The sequence below is a fragment of the Pogona vitticeps genome, chromosome 2 (assembly GCF_051106095.1).
Source record: "Pogona vitticeps strain Pit_001003342236 chromosome 2, PviZW2.1, whole genome shotgun sequence".
In the NCBI taxonomy this organism is placed as follows: domain Eukaryota; kingdom Metazoa; phylum Chordata; class Lepidosauria; order Squamata; family Agamidae; genus Pogona; species Pogona vitticeps.
The window spans coordinates 201,854,379-201,877,184 of NC_135784.1; the positions used below are offsets into that span (position 1 = coordinate 201,854,379).

The 22,806-nt window shown below is 41.2% G+C and overlaps 1 protein-coding gene across 2 annotated transcripts in view; it reads left to right on the plus strand.

Annotated features, from left to right (window-relative positions):
* Positions 1-10,662: 10,662 nt before the first annotated feature.
* Positions 10,663-22,806, plus strand: part of PIGG (phosphatidylinositol glycan anchor biosynthesis class G (EMM blood group)) — a 64,334-nt gene continuing 52,190 nt past the window's right edge. The window contains exons 1-4 of one of the 2 annotated variants that reach the window (XR_013541366.1): positions 10,663-10,926; positions 13,342-13,547; positions 19,469-19,678; positions 21,906-22,094. Coding sequence is in view for 1 of the 2 variants with exons in the window: in XM_020814909.3 (XP_020670568.3) it covers positions 10,773-10,926; positions 13,342-13,547; positions 19,469-19,678; positions 21,906-22,094 (759 nt within the window). In the remaining variant the exon portion in view is untranslated. The remainder of the gene's footprint in view (positions 10,927-13,341; positions 13,548-19,468; positions 19,679-21,905; positions 22,095-22,806) is intronic. The other variant, XM_020814909.3, reaches the window with a different exon arrangement.

Sequence of the window (22,806 nt, forward strand, 5' to 3'; positions counted from 1 at the left end):
ACAAGTCAAAATTTCACTGAAATAATAAAGATTATCTATTCCAGACAGACAGCAAAGATAAGAATCAATGGAGAATGTACACAAGAAATAGAAATACAGAAAGGAACACAACAATGCTGCCCATTATCACCATTACTTTTTAAAACGGTAATTTTTAAACGCCTCTGGAATAACCTTCCTCCGGTGATTTGTGCGGCCCCCACGCTGGGCACCTTTAAGAGACAACTTAAAACATGGATGTATACTCAGGCCTTCCCTCCTGTCAATACCTACCTACCTACCTACCTACCCACCCTCCCTCCCTTCCTTCCTTCCTTGCTTCCTTCCTTCCTTGCTTCCTTCGTATTGTATTTTGTTTGGATTGTTTATGTACATTTTCTATGTGACAGGTCTCAAAGTCAACCTAGGGAATTGTTCATTGCAATTCAGTATATAAGTTGTTACAGGATCAGATTTAGTCAAGCAACATGTAACAAAGGAGCACAGCTGAGTTAATTGAGGCAGCTGTGGAACAACCAATTTGATTGGTTTACCCAAGAATAAAACTAGCCAAGCTTACAGAGACAAACTGTTGGGTAGTTTGGGAGTTTGGGTAGTGGTTGGAGTGTTGTGTTGCTGGTGATCTTGTTGCTGAGAACTGTATTTACTGCATCGTTGGATGAAGACTTGCTGTACTGCAAGGAGAAGGTCCTGGAAGAAGGCTATCTCTGTGGTGAGAGGAGAAGACTTCGTGGATGCTGGACTATTTATATTGGTAACAATCTTTGGTTACTGAAACTGTAAATTTACCATTGCTAACTGAAGAACTACTGTGAATGACCAGGACTGTATAAAGACCAAGAGAAGCTGTATTTATCCCTGTATATATGGACTTTAATGTAAATAATATTTTCAACACTACAACAGTGTCTGTTTGGTTTCATCTCTGGGCAGTTCACTTCACCATTACGCCCCCTGGCGTAGTCTGGTAACGCAGCACCTCTGTCAATTGGTTATGGGCCCAGACAGCGCACCAGACTGCATCCAGGTATAAATTTAAGAAGTTATTGAAGAAAACTGCTGAACAGAGAGAGCCAGAATAGTGGGCTACAGTCTGTGGTAAAAATGGCCAACGAAATGTCAATGGCTGGACTGTGCATAAAAAAGTTGAATGGGGAGAATTATGCAACTTGGCAGCAGAAGGTTCAGTTGCTATTGCAAAAGGAAGCATTATGGGACATAGTAGAAAATCCCCCAGCAGTCCTAGATGAAGAAAAAAGAGTACTAAATTTTAAAGCTCTGGCTATTATTGGGTTAACTCTAGAAGACCGTCTTCTTATCCACCTGAGAGGCCAAAACTCAGCAAAGCAGGCATGGGAGGATTTAAGGAGACTCTTCGTAAGAGATAACGTTGGAAGCCAGATTCAAATTGCTAGAAAATTTTTCCGAATGAGACTGAAAGCTGAAGGGTGTATGCTTCAACATTTGGAGGTATTGAAGTCAATGTTGATGGACTTACGAGAAAAGAACATCACATTTACAGAAATACAAGAAGCATTTATTATCCTGTCTTCATTAGATGAGTCATATGATCAGCTGGTGACCAATTTAGAAATTCTTCCTCAAGCAGAGCTAACAGTAATTAATATAACTAGCAAACTGTTGGAAGAAGAACAAAAGAGAAAAGATAACAAACAGCTCCGAGACTCCAAACTCACTAATCACCGTGATAAGCTGAAAGAAAGTGAGGAGGAGGGGGACACAGCTGCAAGCATTCATTCTGGAAAACGCTGTTTTTCCTGTGGCTCAAGAAAACATCTGATGAAAGACTGTAAATTTAAGAAAAGAAAAGAAAAACAAACCAGACGCAAGAGAGAAACACTAAGCCTGACTGAGGAAATTTATAACTCTGAACAGGGAGAAGAGTGGATTGTCGACTCTGGAGCAACTGCCAGCATGTGTAAGAGTAAACAGCTAATATTTAACTACCAACCTGTATCCAACCAACAAGTATGCTTAGCAAATGGTGTTAGTGCTAAGGTACTGGGAAAAGGTAAAGTGAAATTGCCTTATATTGCTAGACCAATAGATGTTTTACATGTTCCAAATTTGAAGCATAATTTACTTTCTGTGAGTTCATTAGCAAAGAATGGGTTTGTTAGCACTTTCTATGAGGAGAAATGTGTAATAACTAGCAAGAACAATGAAAAAGTGAATTGCTATGCTAGAAACAATTTATATAGACTAAACTGTACTAGGGCTAACAATGTCTATGAAAACAAATGTATACACAAAGATTGTATTCATTTATGGCATCAAAGGCTAGGACATGCAAACTACAAAACACTTAGAAAAACAATTGAAAACTCAGTAGGAGTTAATTTAAAGCAATGCAATGAATATGTGAATTGTCAAGCTTGCCAATTAGCCAAGAGTAAGAAAGCTCCTATAATGAAACATAGTGATGTACAAGTGAAAAATATATTAGATTTGGTGTCAGTTGATGTAATTGGACCAAAAAGTGCATCATTAGGAGGAGCTAGATACATTCTTTCTATCCAAGACCAAAAGTCCAGGTTTGGATACTGTTATCTCATGAAAGATAAAAGTGCTGTACATGTAGAGTTTGAGAAATGGCTCAAATTTGTAGAGCGCAAAACAGGGAAAAAGGTTAAGGTGGTGCAAACTGACAATGGAACAGAGTTTACCAATGCCAAATTTCAAGCAATATTAAAGAAAAATGGTATTACTCACAGGAGAGCCGCTCCCTATACACCTACTCAGAATGCCTTTATTGAAAGAAGGGGCCAAACTCTGCAGAATATGGCTGAGGCAATGATTAGGGGGAGTAATCTATCAGAGAAATATTGGGGTGAAGCTACACTTTGTGCGAATTTTTATATTAATATTCTTTGGCACAGTGGGATAAACAACATACCCTACACAGTTTGGACTGGGAGAAAACCAAATTTAAAATTTTTACATGTATTTGGATCTCCTGCTTGGGTTCACATCCCAAAAGAAATAAGGAGAAAAGGAGAGAAGAAAGCCAGGTTGATGTATTTCCTTGGATACCAACAAAATAGGAGAGCATTTAGGTTTGGGTTGCCAAATACCAACAAACTTGTAATAAGTAGCAGTGCTTCTTTTAATGAGCACAGTAACTGGGACAAAATATGTAAACCCCCAGAAACAATAATTAAAATGCCTGAAAGGAATGAGAGTAGTGAAGATAGTGCAGATGAAAGTGACTCTCAACCAGAGCAAGAAATTAAAAGAGAGGTAGAACCTGAGGAAATGCAAACTGATAAAGAAATTCCATCCAACTCAGAAAGGAGGGAAACTCTCGAGGAGGACAGAGAATTACCTAGGAGGTCTAGCAGAGAGAGAAAAACTCCTGACAGGTACAAGCCTGAGACCTATTATTGTCTCAATGTGGCTGAACCAGAGACATATGATGACATATGTAATATGCCTGAGAAAGAACAAATAAAATGGAAAGAGGCAATGGATAAGGAGTTAAATTCATTAAAACAACTGAAAGTTTATGAGGAGGTAAAACTGCCTGAAAAATCAAAAGTAATTGGTTCCAGATGGGTATTTAAAAGAAAGGTGGATGCCGATGGTAATGTGAGGTATAGAGCAAGGTTAGTGGCAAAAGGGTATGCACAAACTTCAAACGACTATGATCAAGTTTTTGCACCGGCTCTAAGACCAGAGACATTGAGATTTGCTTTAACTTATGCAGCCAAGCATAATCTCATGACCAGGCATGTTGATATAGAAACAGCTTATTTATATGCTGACCTGAAACACATGATTTATATGGAAATACCACCAGGAATAGAAAGTGAAGGTAAATGTTGGATATTAAAAAAAAGTCTATATGGTCTCAGACAAAGTGGCCATGAATGGAACCAACATTTAACCAAAACTTTAAAGGATAATGGTTTTGTGCAAGGAAAGGCTGACCCTTGTTTATTTATAAATGAGAGAACACAAGCTATAATATTAGTATTTGTGGATGATTTAGCCATATTCACTAAAGATAAGAAAGAGGCTGAAGTAACAATCCAAATGTTAAAGAAACATTACAAATTGAGAGATTTGGGAGAAATAAGTAACTACTTGGGAGTAGAAATAGAAAGAAGTAAGAAAGGATTTAAAATAGCCCAAAAGAGCAAAATATTAAAACTCCTAAAACAATATAAGATGGAGGATTGTAAAGGTGCAGCAACTCCTATGAACATAGAGTTCGAGAAAGAAGATATGAATGGCCCGGAATGTGATATTGACGTATATAGATCACTGATAGGCAGCTTACTATATTTGAGTAGATGGTCAAGGCCAGACATCTCTATAGCTGTAAATCTGCTATCTAGGAATGTAAGCAAGCCGAATGAAAGGCACATGCAATCAGCAAAAAGAGTACTTAGGTATTTAAAGGAGGCACAAAATAAAAAGCTAAATTTAGAACCAGTGGGAGAACTGGCTATTACTGCTTATGCCGATGCTAATTATGGTAATGATTTAACAACCCGACGATCAACATCAGGCATGACTGTACATTTGGGAGAAAGTTTGATAAGCTGGAAGACAGCAAGACAGAAATTTATATCATTGTCTTCTGCCGAATCTGAGTATGCAGCATTATCTGAATTGTGTACAGATCTAGTATTCTATAAACAATTAGCACAAGATCTGGGATTGAATATAAAATCTCAAATAAAAGTTTTTGAAGATAATCAAGCTGCCATACAGATGGCAAACTCACCAAATGTAAGAAGCAGATCTAAACACACAGATATCAGATACCAAAATGTAAAGCAAAGCATAGAGAATGGGTTAATTGAACTGATATACTGTGGAACAGAAAATAATAAAGCTGATTGTTTAACAAAAGTATTGGGGCCAACCAAACATAACAAAGCATGTGAAATGTTGGGAATGATATAATGTATATGTGAATGTAAAAAAAGAACTCTGTATATGTTCAAAGCAATGTACAATGTATGTAACAGAATTGCTATAAACAATTGGAGGAGATTGACAGGTCTCAAAGTCAACCTAGGGAATTGTTCATTGCAATTCAGTATATAAGTTGTTACAGGATCAGATTTAGTCAAGCAACATGTAACAAAGGAGCACAGCTGAGTTAATTGAGGCAGCTGTGGAACAACCAATTTGATTGGTTTACCCAAGAATAAAACTAGCCAAGCTTACAGAGACAAACTGTTGGGTAGTTTGGGAGTTTGGGTAGTGGTTGGAGTGTTGTGTTGCTGGTGATCTTGTTGCTGAGAACTGTATTTACTGCATCGTTGGATGAAGACTTGCTGTACTGCAAGGAGAAGGTCCTGGAAGAAGGCTATCTCTGTGGTGAGAGGAGAAGACTTCGTGGATGCTGGACTATTTATATTGGTAACAATCTTTGGTTACTGAAACTGTAAATTTACCATTGCTAACTGAAGAACTACTGTGAATGACCAGGACTGTATAAAGACCAAGAGAAGCTGTATTTATCCCTGTATATATGGACTTTAATGTAAATAATATTTTCAACACTACAACAGTGTCTGTTTGGTTTCATCTCTGGGCAGTTCACTTCACCATTACGCCCCCTGGCGTAGTCTGGTAACGCAGCACCTCTGTCACTATGTTTTATTGTATATCTGTTCACTGAAAGCCGCCCAGAGTGGTCGAATAGACCAGATGGGCAGGATATAAATCAAACAGACAAACAAACAAACAGATGTACTAATGCAGCAGATACGAATATCAGATAAAATTAAAGGTCTCAAATTATGAGGAGAAATATTCAAGGTTCAGGCCTCTCCAGAAGCTCTAATGGTCGGATTAAAAGAATTTGGTGAAATGGCAGGGTTAAAAATAAACCACAAGAAAACAAAAATTATGACCAAAAACATTCAAAAACAGAAGATTGATGAACTATTACAAATTGCAAACTTCCAGGAAGGAAGGAAAGTAAAATACTCCAGCATATTTTTTACAAAGAAAACAAGTACTCTCTTGAAAGATAATTATTTGAAACTGATAGAGGAAATTAGGAAAGACCTTTCTAGCTGGACACATTTACAATTGTCAATGATGGGCAGAATTGCTACTGTCAAAATGAATATTCTACCAAAACTCATATTCCTTTTTTAAACAATTCCGATTGTTTTAAAACAAACAATATTCAAGGAGATTGAAAAATGCATTTCTAAATTCATCTGGCAGGGGAAAAACCCCAGAATTAAAATTGACCACTTACAAGACCTAAAAATAAGAGGAGGAACGGGGCTCCTGAATTGGCTTCTCTACTATAAGGCATCTATCTGCATTGGTATGGATTAAGGAGTGGACAACACTGGAAAAATATGAGGCTCTTGAAATTAGAAGGATATAATTTGAAATGGGGCTGGCATGCATTCTTATGGTATAACAGGACTGAGGATTTTAAACAATTTAACAATTTAGCCGCCTAGAGTGGTCCTGAGTTGACTAGATAGGCGGGATATAAATAAATAAATAAATAAATAAATAAATAAATCAACCAACCAACCAACCAACCAACCAACCAACCAACCAACCAACCAACCATGTACTAAGGAAGGCACTTCTGTCGATGTGGAATAAAGTGAAAAACCAAAAGTATATCAAAATACCACACTGGATGATGCCAATTGAAGCATTCGCTCTACCATATCTGAGAGAAAACAAGAAAATAGTAAGATATAGTGAGGTTTTAAATCTTGATGGTTCTATCAAAACTCAACAAGAGTTAGTAGATCAAGGCATAGAAATGGATTGATGGGTGCGATGACAATTATTTTCAAGGTTTGCTAAAGATAATCAACAAGGCTTTTATTTAGAAAATACCCCCTTTGATAGAATTCTTCTAGAATTAGAGGGAAAATGTATTAAGTTATTATATAATTTTCTGTTAGATTTCAAAACACAAAATGAAGTGGTAAAGGCATATATGATTAAATGATCACAGAATGTAGGACATAATATTGAACTGGATCAATCGGAACGAATTTGGAAAACAAACATAAAATTAACTAAATCTGTTGTAGTTAAAGAGAATATATGCAAAATGCACTGGTTCTTAACCTTGGGTTACTCAGGAATTTTGGACTGCAACTCCCAGAAGTCTTCACCACCAGCTGTCCTGACTGGGGTTTCTGGGAGTTGCAGTTCAAAAGCATCCGAGTAACAAAGGTTAAGAACCACTGCAAAATGTTCTACAGATGGTACATGACCTCCAGAACACTAGCTAAAATAAGTACCTAGATTTCAGATATATGTTGGAAATGTAAACAGAAAGAAGGAACATTTTATCACATGTGGTGGATGTGCAAAGATGCCCAAAGATACTGGAGTAAAGTGAATCAGATGCTACAAGAGATATTAGAAACTTCAATACCGATGGTACCAGAACTATTCCTATTAAATATCTTACCAGATATACTAGACTCTGAAAAATAATATTTAACTATTCATATTATAACAGCAGCAAGAATGGTTTTTGCAAAATACTGGAAGGAACCTAGAACACCGCAAACAGATGAAGTGATAGATAAAATCCTTGAAACCACAGAAATGGACATACTATCAGATTGGCTACATGCAAAAAAGAAAAAAGACCATTGGAAAATTTGGTCACAATTATATACATGGTTACAAGGTACACAGAATACTTGACTAATGCATAGTTATCTGTATGGCTACAGAAGAGACAGAATAAATGATGGATACAGATTATCAGCAACATAATCAATAATAAGAATAACAATATATTTGGTTGTTGTGGGTTTTTCGGGCTCTTGGCTGTGTTCTGAAGGTTGTTCTTCCTAACGTTTCGCTAGTCAAGAGATAAAAGGAACAACAGGAAAGTTTGGCCTGGGAGTTCAAAATGAAGCAGAGCAACGGCTAATAGAGTTTTGTCAAGAGAACAAGCTGGTCATCACAAACACTCTTTTCCAACAACACAAGAGGAGACTCTATACATGGAAATCACCAGATGGGCAATACCGAAATCAGATTGATTATATTCTCTGCAGCCAAAGATGGAGAAGTTCGATACAGTCAGTAAAAACAAGACCTGGAGCTGATTGTGGCTCTGATCATCAGCTTCTCATAGCAAAATCCAAGCTTAAACTGAAGAGAGTAGGAAAAACCACTGGCTAGTCAGGTATAATCTAAACCACATCCCTTATGAATACACAGTGGAAGTGAAGAACAGATTTAAGGAACTAGATTTGGTGGACAAAGTGCCTGAAGAACTTTGGATAGGGGCTCATTACATAGTACAGGAGGCAGCAACAAAAGCCATCCCAAAGAAAAGGAAATGCAAGAAAGCAAAATGGCTGTCCAACGAGGCCTTCGAAATAGCAGAGAACAGAAGGGAAACAAAATGCAAGGGAGATAGGGAAAGTTACAGAAAACTGAATGCAGACTTCCAAAGAATAGCAAGGAGAGACAAGAGGGCCTTCTTAAATGAACAATGCAAAGAAATAGAGGAAAAGAATAGAAAAGGAAAAACCAGAGATCTGTTCAGGAAAATTGGAGATATTAGAGGAACAATTTGTGCAAAGATGGACATGATAAAGGACAAAAATGGTAGGAACCTAACAGAAGCAGAAGACATCAAGAAGAGGTGGCAAGAATACACAGAGGAATTATACCAGAAAGATTTGGATATCCCGGACAACCCAGACAATGTAGTTGCTGACCTAGAGCCAGACATCCTGGAGAGTGAAGTCAAGTGGGCCTTAGAAAGCTTAGCTAACAACAAGGCCAGTGGAGGTGATGGCATTCCAGTTGAACTATTTAAAATCTTGAAAGATGATGCTGTTAAGGTGCTACATTCAATATGCCAGCAAGTTTGGAAAACTCAGCAGTGGCCAGAGGACTGGAAAAGATCAGTTTACATCTCAATCCCTAAGAAGGGCAGTGCCAAAGAATGCTCCAACTACCGTACAATTGCACTCATTTCACACGCTAGCAAGGTTATGCTCAAAATCCTGCAAGGTAGGCTTCAGCAGTATGTGGACCGAGAACTCCCAGAAGTACAAGCTGGATTCCGAAGGGGCAGAGGAATCAGAGAACAAATTGCTAACATGCACTGGATTATAGAGAAAGTCAGAGAGTTCTATAAAATCATCTACTTCTGCTTCATTGAGTATGCAAAAGCCTTTGACTGTGTCGACCACAACAAACTATGGCAAGTCCTTAAAGAAATGGGAGTGCCTGACCACCTTATCTATCTCCTGAGAAACCTATACGTGGGACAGCAAGCAACAGTTAGAACTGGATATGGTAGAACTGACTGGTTCAAAATTGGGAAAGGAGTACGACAAGGCTGTATATTGTCTCCCTGCTTATTTAACTTATATGCAGAATACATCATGCGAAAGGTTGGACTGGAGGAATCCCAAGCCGGAATTAAGATTGCCGGAAGAAATATCAACAATCTCCGATATGCAGATGATACCACTCTGATGGCAGAAAGTGAGGAGGAATTAAGGGACCTTGTAATGAGGGTGAAAGAGGAGAGTGCAAAAAATGGTCTGAAGCTCAACATCAAGAAAACTAAATCATGGCTACTGTTCCTATCAATTCCTGTCAAATAGAAGGGGAAGATATGAAGCCAGTGACAGATTTTAACTTCTTGGGCTCCATGATCACTGTAGATGGAGACAGCAGCCACAAAATTAAAAAACACCTGCTTCTTGGGAGGAAAGCGATGACAAACCTCAACAGCATCTTAAAAAGCAGAGACATCACCTTGCCGACAAAGGTCCGCATAGTCAAAGCTATGGTTTTTCCTGTAATGACGTATGGAAGTGAGAGCTGGACCATAAAGAAAGCTGACCACCAAAGAATTGATGCTTTTGAATTGTGTTGCTGGAGGAGGCTCTTGAGAGTCCACTGGACTGCAAGGAGAACAAACCTATCCATTTTGAAGGAAATCAACCCTGAGTGTTCACTGGAAGGACAGATCCTGAAGCTGAGGCTTCAATACTTTGGCCATCTCATGAGAAGACAAGACTCCCTGGAAAAGATCCTGATGTTAGGAAAGCGTGAAAGAAAGAGGAGAAGGGGACGACAGAGGACGAGATGGCTGGACAGTGTCACCGAAGCAACCAACATGAATTTGACCTAACTCCGGTAGGCAGTGGAAGACAGGAGGGCCTGGCGTGCGCTGGTCCATGGGGTCACGAAGAGTCGGACACGACTTAATGACTAGACGACGATGAGTAGCAACTTGATGCTTGCATTCCGCGTGGTTGTTTCTTTTCAGCGAATGCATTTGCACTATAAACAAGACGCCTATGCTCCGTACTAAATCTTGTAACAGAGTATTTCGGCTGCAGGAGAGAACTCCGGGCACACACAAACACGCTCCTCTCGCACCTCTTCCGTCTCCTGAAACGAAGCGACAGCTGGAGCGCCAACGAAGTGCCCAGCTTTGCCTAAGCCAGGAGAGGCGCTGGCGCAGGGACTCGCTGGGAAATGCAGTCTCTCTTTAACGTTTCTCTCCGATTGGTCGAAGAGGTTCGTTCCTCAGCCCGGCTCCCAGAGGATTGGGACACCTCTCAGCCAATCGGCGAACGAGCTGGGCCGGCGAGCGTCCATGGATTGGCTGGCTATGAATCCCTTCCCCTCGTCGTCGTCGGAGGAGGGAGAGGGGCGGGGCGGCGGCCCGTCTTCCGTGCAGGTGCGCTCCCGACCAAGGCGTCACCCTCCCCCACCTGGAGGGGCTTCTGCTCTGGCCCTCGGCGGAGATGCGGCTGCGCTCGGGCGTCTTCGCCTCTTCGTGCCTCCTGGTGCAGGCGCTCGGGGTCGGGCTCTTCCTCCGAGGGTTCTTCCCGGTGCCCGTGAGGTCGCTGTCTCGGCACGGGGCTTTCGCCGACCCGCCCCCGGAGCCGCCTCCCGCAGGTACCCGCTTCCTTGCCTGGGCTTGGAGAGAAAGCCCGAGAGGGCCCTTTCTTCTCTCCCCCCCCCCCTCCGCGTCTTCCGCTCGCCCAGACTGGAGGGGTTGGGGAGGGTGGTGGCTGGCAGGCCCCTGCTTTAAAGGTTAGGCGGAATCGTGCTTCCTGTCCCTCTTTGGAGCGAAGGTGATCCCAGCCCCATCCTCTTACTCCTCGCCCCCACTCCTGGGGGCCCCATTACTCCCTATGCCTCCAGATGTTCTTGGACTTCCAACTCCCAGAAATCCTGGCCAACAGAGGTGGTGGTGGTGGAGGAGGCTTCTGGGAGTTGTAGTCCAAGAACATCTGGAGGCCCCGAGGTTGGGGACCACTGCCCTATGACATGGGAGGGAGACTGAGAGGTAACTGGCAGGGTGCACTTTGTCTGAACATTATGCAGGGAGAATCGGGCCCCATGGCCCAGAGAGAGAGAGATCTAACGGTCACCACCACCTACTTATTTGACTTCTTTCTCTTTGGGCAATGGAGGATTGGACCCCCTGGTCCCAGTCTTCCAAACCCATAGCAGGGTGTGTGTGCAGTGAAAGGCAATAAATAGAGCTTTTTGCTTTTATTTAAATTAGACCTGATATCCTGCTTCCTCAAGCTTGGTTTCTGGGAGCCACAGCCCAAGTTGTCCCCGCAAAATGAGTCGATAGTATTCGCCATCTCTGTTTCCGCAACATGTCAGGGAAGGCTGGCAAGGGATGGTTCTGTTGTCAGCAGGTTCCTTTCCTCTTCCCTCTGGAAGGCTGGGGCTAGTTTGTTTGTGCTCTCTTTTGGGGCAGTTGTGGGACCCATGGGATAGTGGAGCCTCCTGAAGCAGTGGTTAAACTGCAGTACTGCAGTTAGGACTCTGGTCACAGGCTGAGTTCAATGCTTGAGGGGCTCAGGCCACTGGCTCAAGACTGACTCAGCCGTTTATCCTTCCAATGCTGGTAAACTGGGTACCCAGTTCAGTCGTGGGACAGTGTGTACCCTGCATAATTGCTAAAACCGCCCAGAGAGAGAGCTTTAAACACACTGAGGCAGTATATAAGCAGCTTTGTTTTTTCTTTCTTTAAAGCAGTGGTTCTTAACCTTGGGTTACTCAGGTATTTTTGGACTACAACTCCCAGTAGCCTTCACCACCAGCTGTGCTGGCTCAGGTTTCTGGGAGTTGCAGTTCAAAAGCACCTGAGTAACCCAAGGTTAAGAACCACTGCTTTAAAGTGAGCAAGGGGAGGGTGGTCTCTGGGCCCCATTTCCATAGTTCTGCCAGATAGAGGGGATGAAGTAGTTCCCTTTGCACAAGCAGTGACTTCTGTGTGATGGTTCTCTCCATTTGGAACCTGGGCAGTATGGATGCTCAACGTTGTGTGCTGCACGGGATGAGCTCAGTCTGTTGTGCTGCCCAGAGAGAGAGCGGCTGCCTCTGCCCAGGTAGTAGCTGTACCTGTCTTGTATGCTTTGGGCTTCCCTCCTGGCCCCAGTTCCATTTGGAGGCAGGTGGAGCAACCTTCTCTTCTTTTGTACCTGCTCACTCTTCCTCTGGGTGGTAAGACACACCTGTTCCTGCATCATTTGTTTGCTTGCCTGTTTTCGTGGTGATACACACGTGCTGCTTTGCAATGTTGAAGAATTCAGGCACTTCCTTTTTATTTCAGCTTTGCAACACTCAATCAGAACTTAGTCCTGTATTGATATCACATTAAGCAAGTCAAGTGTATAACACTTTAGAGAAACAAAATGTCCTCATCTCAGAAAGCTTAATACATATTGGATTTGTTGTTGAGTAACTACAGTCTTCAGTTTTTGAATAATTAAATCACATCCCTAGTTCTGTACATGTTTACTCCTAATTAATTCCTACTATGTGAAGTGAGAAATATTTCTAAATAAGTTTGTGTACAGCTTGTACACTCTTCTTCACTGTCATAGGATCCATAATTGAGCTGTGCTTAGTAGTCAGTTCCTATTTCATGTAGTCTTTGAAATTGTGATAGAAGTGCCTCTGGGTATGTAGTACCTCCCCCCTGCCCCAGCTATACTGTACACATAAATAAGGGAAGAGTTTTGCCAAACAAATGATATGGCTTTTTCATGAATAATCTATTAGTGATGAAATACCACTCCAAAAACATTACCAGTGTACTGTGTGCAAAAATAAAATGTAAGCTTTTCTTCTCATCCCCCAGCCCTACTCTGCTGATAGTGTGGCTTAAAATTCTAACACAACCAACACAAAACTCTACCATCATTGCTGACTGCCAGTATTAAATTGAGGGTTAGTTGTATTACTCTGCTTGTTGATCCTTGTCAGAGACACTATCATAGGCTAGTATGTTGACTAAACCTCAGTCATCAGCTTGGATCATCACCTCATGTTTCTTGTGTTTTTTAGGATTGTCCTCCAACTGGACCAAGATTCCATCCCCTCTCTTCAAAAAGGCCGTCATAGTGTTAATTGATGCCTTGAGGGATGACTTTGTTTTCAGTTCAAAAGGCAAGCAGTTTATGCCCTATACAACACAGCTGGTGGAAAGAGGAACATCTCATAGTTTTATAGCAGAAGCAAAGCCACCTACAGTCACTATGCCTCGTATAAAAGTAAGTGCTGACATTGAGTGTATGATAATAGTGCTTGTTTGATTTCTCTTTATCACTTAAAAATGTTTTAGAGTGAGTATTTCATTGAGATGACATTCTGCTTTGGATGTTAGGCCAGAAAGAATTTTGTTCACTTGTCTTCTCCTCAGAAATTCCTACTTTTGAATAAGCTTGACTTTTTTTTAGCAGCAGTAACTGCTTAGAAGAAAACTAGCAAATATTTTCATGTTTACTTGGCCTTGTCTTATTCATTGATGTTCATCTATAGGATCCTTGCTGTGGTGTAATGATTAATTGGTGGTGCAATGATTTTGTGCACATCTGTTTTGTTGTACTGTAAACTGAATGCTTTATAGTGTCTTCTGCAAAAGAGAGGAAAGTTGATCAGAACTACTGAAACTTCTGCTGAATATAAGCAAGTACTATTTATGCAAGCTAAGCCATAACTTTATTTAGCAGCACCTTTGTTTTTAGAAATTATACTGACTCACACGCTTAGAGACATATTTTAGTAACTATGCAGACAAATGTGCACTTAAGACATGCACAGAGGCTCCTGAATTTCTCACTGTGCTGCATCATGTGACTTCTCTAGACACTGCCTTTCTCTGTTTCTGTGCTGTTGCATTTTTAAGGTACTGCATGTTTAACAGGTACTACGAAAATGATTTCTTTTACCCATATGTTGCAGGGAATATGATGGTGGCTCTCCTTCTACACTTGAACTAATTGCATGCGAAAAGAATGACGCCAAAAATTGGCTTAATCTTAATGAGAAAAAGCTACTCATAATGGATTAAAATGTATATCAGATCAGATATTGCATGTGTGTTCATTAAGGTCTGGTGATTGATGAAAGCCGTTGACTAAGATTTCTGGGTGTACTCTTATAAACAGAAGGAGTTTGTGAGATTTAGCCGCTGTGGATTTCAAAAGATAAACTAATGTCCAAAATAAGGCATTAAAAGATGGGCTCCCACTCATGTTATGAGCATGGCCATGTGGACTGTTTTAGCTGAGTGATGTTGTACACAGCATGAAAGAGACACAAAGCTATTCAAATAATTCTTATTCATACACACTGCCTGTGCTATTTTAAAATGTGTTTCTGATTCCAAAATGCTTTGGGGGCAATGTGGGCGTTCTGTGGGAGTGTGGAAGGAGAAGAATGAAGTGTCTGTTGTTGGTTATCTTCTGCTTCTTTTCCCTGCCTCTGATTTGGCAAATCAGTCCTGGAAGAGCTGGTAATCTTGCACCATCTGTTCACTGATGGCATGTGCATTGGATACACCCACAAGCTGCTGGGTGTCCGTATGTGTTTTCATTCTCCCTTCCCTACTTGCCTGCAGTCATTCAGAACTATTCAGGTTTAGATGTGAGATCATTATCAGTGCCTAAATTTAGAAGAGCAATGTTGTGGAGCAATGTCATCTATAGCCTTCCCTGACTTAGTGCCCCTTGTTTCTTTGGACTGTAGCTCCTATCTGCTCCAGCTAGCATCACCACTGGCAGGATTTAAGAAGTAATGTTAAGCAGAACAAAAGCATCACAAGCATGTTTGAAACTCAAGAAAGGAGCTTATCTAATCTTCCTAGTGCTCTATGGTTTAATGTTGTTTGTGCTGTTACAGACAAGACCCTGTCCCATGTTGCTGAACAGGCTGCCTTGATGGTGGAGTATGCTTGAGGATCTCTGGAACAGATTGTCAACTCCAGATGTGGGGGTCTGTCCCCAAACCAGGCCTAAATTCAAAGCAAAAATAACAATGTGGAAACCTTGTTTTCAGGTTCCAGGATTTTAGTTGTACCAATTTCCTGTTTTAATTGTTGTATTACTTTAGTTGGATTTTGTTGTTAAAAGCTATCGCATCAGCAGTGAGCGTAGTGGAAGGGCGGGTTACAATTCTCCCCCTCCCCAGAAAAGTAGTAAAGAAATAAATACACACTACGCATATGAAATTTAGCTCCTAACAGAGGTCAGCATTCCAGCGCAAATGGAATGATATGCTGCCTACTCAGCTTGGATTCAGTTTCGCTGGACGATGATTAAAAACAGCTGATCAGTGGTTTGCAAAATGGCTCCCTGCTGTTTTCCAGACCGATTGTTTGCAAGACAGCGATTGAAAATGGCTTTCCGTATGGAGGATCTTCACTGGATTATGATCCCCCATTGGAACGCATTAACCGGTTTTCAGTGCATTCCAGTGGGTTTTTTTTTTCACTTGATGATGATTTCGCTTAGCAGCTATTTTCCTGGAACAAATTACAGTGGTGCCTCACACAACGATGTTAATTGGTTCCAAAAAAATCAACGTTGTGTGAAACATCGTTCTGTGAAACACCATTTCACATAGGAATGCATTGAAAACCGGTTAATCCGTTCCAATTGGAACAGATTGCCATCGCTGAGTGAAAATCCCCATAGGAAACATCGTTGAGTGAAACAATGTTTCCTATATTGGAATGTATTGAAGCCGACTCAATACATTTCAATGCCTTTGCGAAGTCCTTTTTCGCTCCTGTAAAAGTGTCTTACAATGTTTGGAAGCTGTTTTAAATGATTGCAATGGTTAGTCCACCTCCTGAAACCTATGCAAACTGATTTTGGTGTTGTTCTGACACTTTGTTAATTTATGATGATTTTTTGTTTTTTCCATTGGAAACCATTAGACAGACCATCCAATGGTTTCCTATGGAGAAAAAACAAAAAATCATCATAAATTAACGAAGTGTCAGAACAACACCAAAATCAGTTTGCATAGGTTTCAGGAGGTGGACTAACCATTGCAATCATTTAAAACAGCGTCCAAACATTCTAAGACACTTTTACAGGCGCGAAAAGGGAGATCGTTGTGTGAAAATCCCCCATAGGAAACATCGCCATGTGAGGCAGCAAATTTAACAGAAAAAGGCATCGTTGTGTGAATTCATCGTTGTGTGAGGCACTCGTTGTGCGAGGCACCACTGTATCGTCGTCAAGCGGGGCACTACTGTATTGTGAGCTGTGCTCCAAAATAGACTAATTTTTATTAGTTTCAAAAAGAACTGATTGCAATGACAACTTAAGTTCTTACCTTTTTAATTTTGCTGAAAGAATTACTTGTTTTCGGGCCAAGTGGGCAGAATATACCATATATTGATGATATTCTGTTTTTAAGTGACAATTACAGCAGATGATCCGAAAAGGCTACACAGTAAAACCCATAACATTAGTGATGAAAATAGACTAAAATGTTAATAAGTTCACAGTGATGAGTAAAAAGCAAGTAGCTGAAAATATGGAGTTAGATGATGTTGGTAAATAAGTATTTGGCTGAGTAAACAGTGGGATCATGGCTGCACAGTGAAAGTCAGAGCAGAGTAGAGACAGCCTGGAGCAGCTTTTTAGAGATGAAGAATGTAATGTGCAACAGAAAGTCCTTGAAAATGCAGAATCTATAGAATGCTATGTATTCTTGATTGTATTGCATGGTATGAAACGGTGAGCTTTAACATACACAAACACTGTAAAAAAAGAGATAAAAGTACTTGAAATATGATGGTATGAGTCTAAGTACTTCTTGGATCCAGAAGATGACCAATGTAGAAGTAGTAAAATGAATGAATAAATGCTCAGAAATCCAGAAACACTTAAAATGCAGACATTTGTACAGTTACATAGTATAAATAAAAAGAAAATGCAGATTATTAGCGGCTGATTGTCGAAGGTAAAATAAATGGGCAGATTAGTACAGGAAGGAAAATAGGTTATTGGATGAATAACCTGGAGGGAGCATTGAATGCTGCCATGTTTGACATCAGAATTCTCAAAGTCCTGTCCGTCCTCCGGTGGGAGAGAAACAACAAGGGCATGTTTTTGAGACAGTGGTTGAATTTTGAGATAGTGACCGAGATTAGCAGAGTAATTTGCAGATATAACAGACTCATTTGAACCAACTGTACTTATCCCCATGGATGAGGGAGTCAATGGAACTTCCCCACCACCACCAATTCAGTGGATCTACACTAGTGTGAATTACTACACTAAGCAATAGGATTTCAGCCAGTGTCTTGGGTGATGTCACAAAATGGCAACTACAACTTGCTACAACTGTGCATTTTTTACTGCAGGGCGCACTAGTGGGAATGAAAGACAAATACATTGCCCCAGAACCTGAATAGTTGGCTGAAATGAGTCCCCATGCACAAGCCCATTCCTCTGAAGCACCAATATGTTGCTTTCTCTGTTATATTCAGACTCTTACTACTGCTATTTAAGGTTTTTCTATCCTACCTTTCTATCCCCAAGGGGACCCAAGGCAGCTTACATAATTAAAACAGCATTTAAAACCTAAAAATAATAAGTGTGCAAATATTTAAAAAAGAATTAAGCAAGTATTATATTAAAATGGCAACTAAGATCAATATTAAAACATTCAAAGCAACAGAGCACAACGGTCCATTTAAAAAACCCTCTCAGACCACCAGTCATTAAGGGAAAGCCCGCCTGCAGAGAAAGGTTGTTGCCTGCCTGTGGAAGGGCGGCAAAGATGGGGCCAGCCTGGCTTCCCGTGGAAGGGAGTTCCACAGTCTGGGAGTAGCAACAAAGCCCTCTCCCATGACCCCACCAAGTGCACCTGTGAGGGTGGTGGAACCGAGAGAAAGGCCTCCTCCCGGTGGTCCCAAGCCGTTTAGGGCTTTATAGGTTAAAGCCAGCACTTTGAATTGTGCCCACAAGCAGATCAGCAGCCGGTGGAGCTGTTGTAACATAGTGGGTCATGTGATCACTGTAACCAGCCTGAGTTAACAATCAGGCTGCGGTATTTCGGACCCTTTGGAGTTTCTGAATACTTTCCAAAGGCAGCCCCACGTAGAGCACGTTACAGTAATCCAGCCAGGATGTGACTTGGGCATGTGTCGCCGTGGCCCGATCAGAGACCTCTCAAGAAGCTACGTACTGCATGTGCCCACACTCTTTTCATTCATTTCTTCTTCTCGTGTCCTACCAGTTCTGCCCAGATCAGAATGCCAACCTTGTCACCTTGCTATACTTCACAGTCTGCTCACCTGACAGGTGGGAAGCTGCAGCATAGTTTCTTTCTCTTCCCTCCTGCAGACACCATTTTTGTAGTTGATGTCACTTGACATGCAGGGTGCCCGGCCTGTACCTATTTGCCCCCTTTCATGTCCTAGGAATATCTCCGGGCCCAATGATGTTTTGGGGAAATGTGACAAAGATGGGAGCCGGCTGCAGGTGAACTTCTCCACTTTTCAGTTGCCCGAAATAAGTTATTAAATGATTAGGGCTCAGAGGACCTTGACAGGCATGAGAGGGAAATGTTGATGAGTGCGGTGGTGCCCTTGTGAAACTTGTGCTGAAATCTGTTAAATTTGTGTTGAAAAGGCTTTATGGTCTTAATGTCTTTTGAAAGCTTGCATTGCTTTTGCAGTTTACTTTCCAAGTTGCATGTCTGGCACCTAAAGCAGATCCACAACTAATAATGTATCTATTAAGACCAACCTGAATGCTGCAGAAATGAATCCTCCAGAACTCTTCATCGGCTGTAGGTGGTGGAAAAATGGGAGGATGAGGGGAAGAAGCAGAAATAGCTAAGAAATTGCACAGACGCTGTGGCCAGGAAGTTCAGAAGTGGGACTCACCGAGGCCAGTAGTTGGGGATGATAGGGATTTTAGTCCAATGATATCTGGAGAGCTGGCGGTTCCCCTACATCATCTTAGTAAAGCTTGGAGAGAGATGTGTGGGCAGAACCTGTTCAGCTGTGTCTTTATGAATCTGCTGCCTGTTCTTACCTTTATAGGCTAGATTCATCAGCCATGAGCAAGTACGTGCATGTATCTGTCGACATGCCTCCTACTCCAAAAGCAGGTTTCTCTCTTTTTCACATCTAGTCGTTCATCTCCTTTTCCCCCCTGGTTAACAGGCATTGACAACTGGCAGCATCCCAGGTTTCATTGATGTCATCATGAACCTCAATTCTCCCGCCTTGCTAGAGGACAACTTGATCTGGCGGGCCAAAGCCGCTGGGAAACGGATCATCTTCTATGGCGACGACACTTGGGTGAGGCTCTTCCCAAAGCAGTTTGTGGAGTATGATGGAACGACGTCCTTTTTTGTCTCGGACTACACGGAGGTGAGAAGCTGCTGAAGTGGAAGAAAGTACTTAATTGAACCAGGGTGTGAATAATTGCTTAGATGAAAACCTGATTTCATATGCCTGTCTTGAAAAATGGTGTGTGGTCTCCAGATTGAAAACAGGACCGATCACTTGCGTCCAAAACCAACAATCATGACTTTTTCTCTCATCAGAGTTGTTTTTCTGGGGGCTGGGGGCTTTTGTTTTATTTTGCTTGCTATTATGTAACTGGCAGCCTGTGTCTCCCCATCTGTATGCCATTTTTTTTCAAAATCTTAGGACAGCCTAGGCAGAATTTTTAGGGCTTTGACATGACTGTAGTAAGTACCTGTGGTCCATCTTCTGAGACTGGCAGAAGGTCTCAAGGGATTTGGACTGGAGTCTTTTTCAGCCGTTACTTCTCTTATTTTTAGATCACCATTCTGTCAAATAAGATCTGTGTGGTGCAGAGCACTCTTTCCCATTGCTGTGTTACCAACAGAACCTAATTGAGGTAGCTCCTCTTCCATATTATTCCACAGGGACTAAGTGAAAAGGTTATTTTGGTCATAAGTTATCATATTGCTTCTGATGTAGTGTCACCCTGTGAAGTAATGACCTCTGAAATATCTGATCAATAGCAGCCCTGCTCAGGTCTTGTGAACATAAGGTTCATGGCTTCCTTTATTGAGTTAGTCCATTGCATGTTTGGTTTTTCCTCTTTTTGTACTGCCTTCACGGTTTCCTAGCATTGTTGTCCTTTCCAGTGAGATTAAGAGATTACTAGAGGGAGTACTTCTGGGATGGGTGGAACAAAATGGCACTTGATCCTAGCTGAGCCAATGCAGAGGGCGTGTTTTTTTGGATTCATTCATTCATTCATTCTTTCATTCTTTCTTTCTTTCGTTCTTTCGTTCGTTCGTTCTTTCTTTCTTTCGTTCGTTCGTTCTTTCTTTCGTTCGTTCGTTCTTTCTTTCTTTCTTTCTTTCTTTCTTTCTTTCTTTCTTTCTTTCTTTCTTTCTTTCTTTCTTTCTTTCTTTCTTTCTTTCTTTCTTTCTTTCTTTCTTTCTTTCTTTCTTTCTACTTATATCCCGCCTATCTGGTCTTGCAACCACTCTAGGTAGCTTACAGACATATAAAATAACAAGTAAATCTAACACCTGCACATCTCAGGGTCCTTTTAACTGGAGATGTCAGGGTTTACACCTTTTGATTATCATACAATGTGTGTAATTGATTCTTTCATTATATTTTATATTTCCATGCATCGCGACCCAAAGCAGCCAACAAGATGAAATGCAACACGGAAATATAAAACATAAAATACAGAACTGTGTTTAAAATAAGCAGATGAAAGAGAGATTTTAAAAATAGCTAATTAAAACAATACTAGCGGAAAACATGAGACCCATGCCCCTCTTTGACTTTAGCTCTCGACTGCCCCTGAGCTGATGGTAGTGGTGGTCGTTCCTGTTTTCCTCTTTCACTAGGCCCACCCCAACAGCAGTCCCCTGTAAACAGCTTCTGGGGCAAATCCCAGACTCCAGGCAGACAGCCCCCCATTGCTTTCTGAAGAGCCAAGACGTATCCTGATCAAAGCAGGGCTCAGCAACATGCATCCCCTGCCTATTTCCCCCCCCAGAGTGTCTTGTACTTCCAGGTTCCATTTGATCCTCCAGATTTGCTGCTGTGATGTTGTCAGGGACAAAACTAGCAGTTCTTCCTGTTTAAAAAAAAAAAGAGAGAAAAAGTGCATCTCTCTTTTATATTCCCAGCTCCGTTTGTAAGTAAATTGTAAGACAAAGAGTCTCTCACACACACCCCCCCCCTCAACTTGAGGAATGCTAACTGTACTCTTCACAAACACCACCTCAGAAGGAATGGTCGGGCCATAGCCAGTGGTGTCTGTCCCTTCCCCAGTTGATGGACTAGACTTTTAACAATGCTGAAATATTCTTTGTATAATATATTTTCCAGTAATATTTTGTGGTTTAAAATTCTTAGTTCTGTTATGCTATGCATACCCTGATTCATCAAACTATGTCTAGACTCATATGACCCTCAAATTCTTAACATACTGGCTCCCCACCCTCAACATTGTGCGGTGTATACTTTCCGTCAGAGGTTTTACTGAGAAAAGCATTTCTCTTTGATTCTGCTGATGGCATAAATTGGAAGTATAAATGGTACTCCTTAGAGTGAACGTAGGTTTCAACTCACCTTGCCTTTTTTCATTCCCTTCTAGGTTGATGACAATGTCACTAGACACCTTGATAATGTGCTGAAAAGGGAAGACTGGGATCTACTCATCCTTCACTATTTGGGGCTGGACCATATTGGTCACTTGAGTGGACCCCACAGCCCTTTGGTAGGGCCAAAGCTTTCTGAAATGGATAATGTCATCAAGAAGATTCATACTTCTCTCCTCTCCAAGGTGACAGGTTCATTTTTGGAATGTGGATCCAATCCAATTGTGTGAATAGGAAGTGTGTGTGGAGCCTTGGACTTGGATGCCAACTTGATCCAGTTCATGTTTACTTGAAAGAATGTCCTGTTTCATTCAAAGGCTTATTTCCAGATGAATATGCATAAGAGTTGCAGATTTAAGTCTGCAGATTTGATAGGCATTAGTATTGCCTTGAGTATTTTGGCAGGTTGAGTGACATTCCTCAATATATTATGGCCAATATAATATGAAGATGAGTAATAGATGATGCTGTTAATAAACATAACGTATCAGGGCAGAGGAACATTGAGGGTTGCTTCTCACAGATGCATTCAAGAGGGAGCAGCATATACTTGGAGCTCTATGACAAGTGGGGCCATATGTGAGACAAATGTTTGCTGTGCATAGGCTTCACTTTTTTTAAAAAATTGTATAATGAGTGATTCGTACTGCTAAGCAAAAAAAAAAAAGACAATAAATCACCACCTCAAAGGGAGTGCGGTGGAATCTTTCAGTGGGAGAAGGGACAGGAGGCAAGATCAACAAGGATCAAGTATGACGGATGTATGTTTTGGTCCCTAGAAAAAATGCTAAATCTGTAACAAGTTAGCATGTTAGAGAGAAGTTCAGACTAAGCATTTTTTTTGGCAGTATGCTTCACAAAGCCTAGGTCATGTTGTATGTAAAAGCAGTTGAGGAA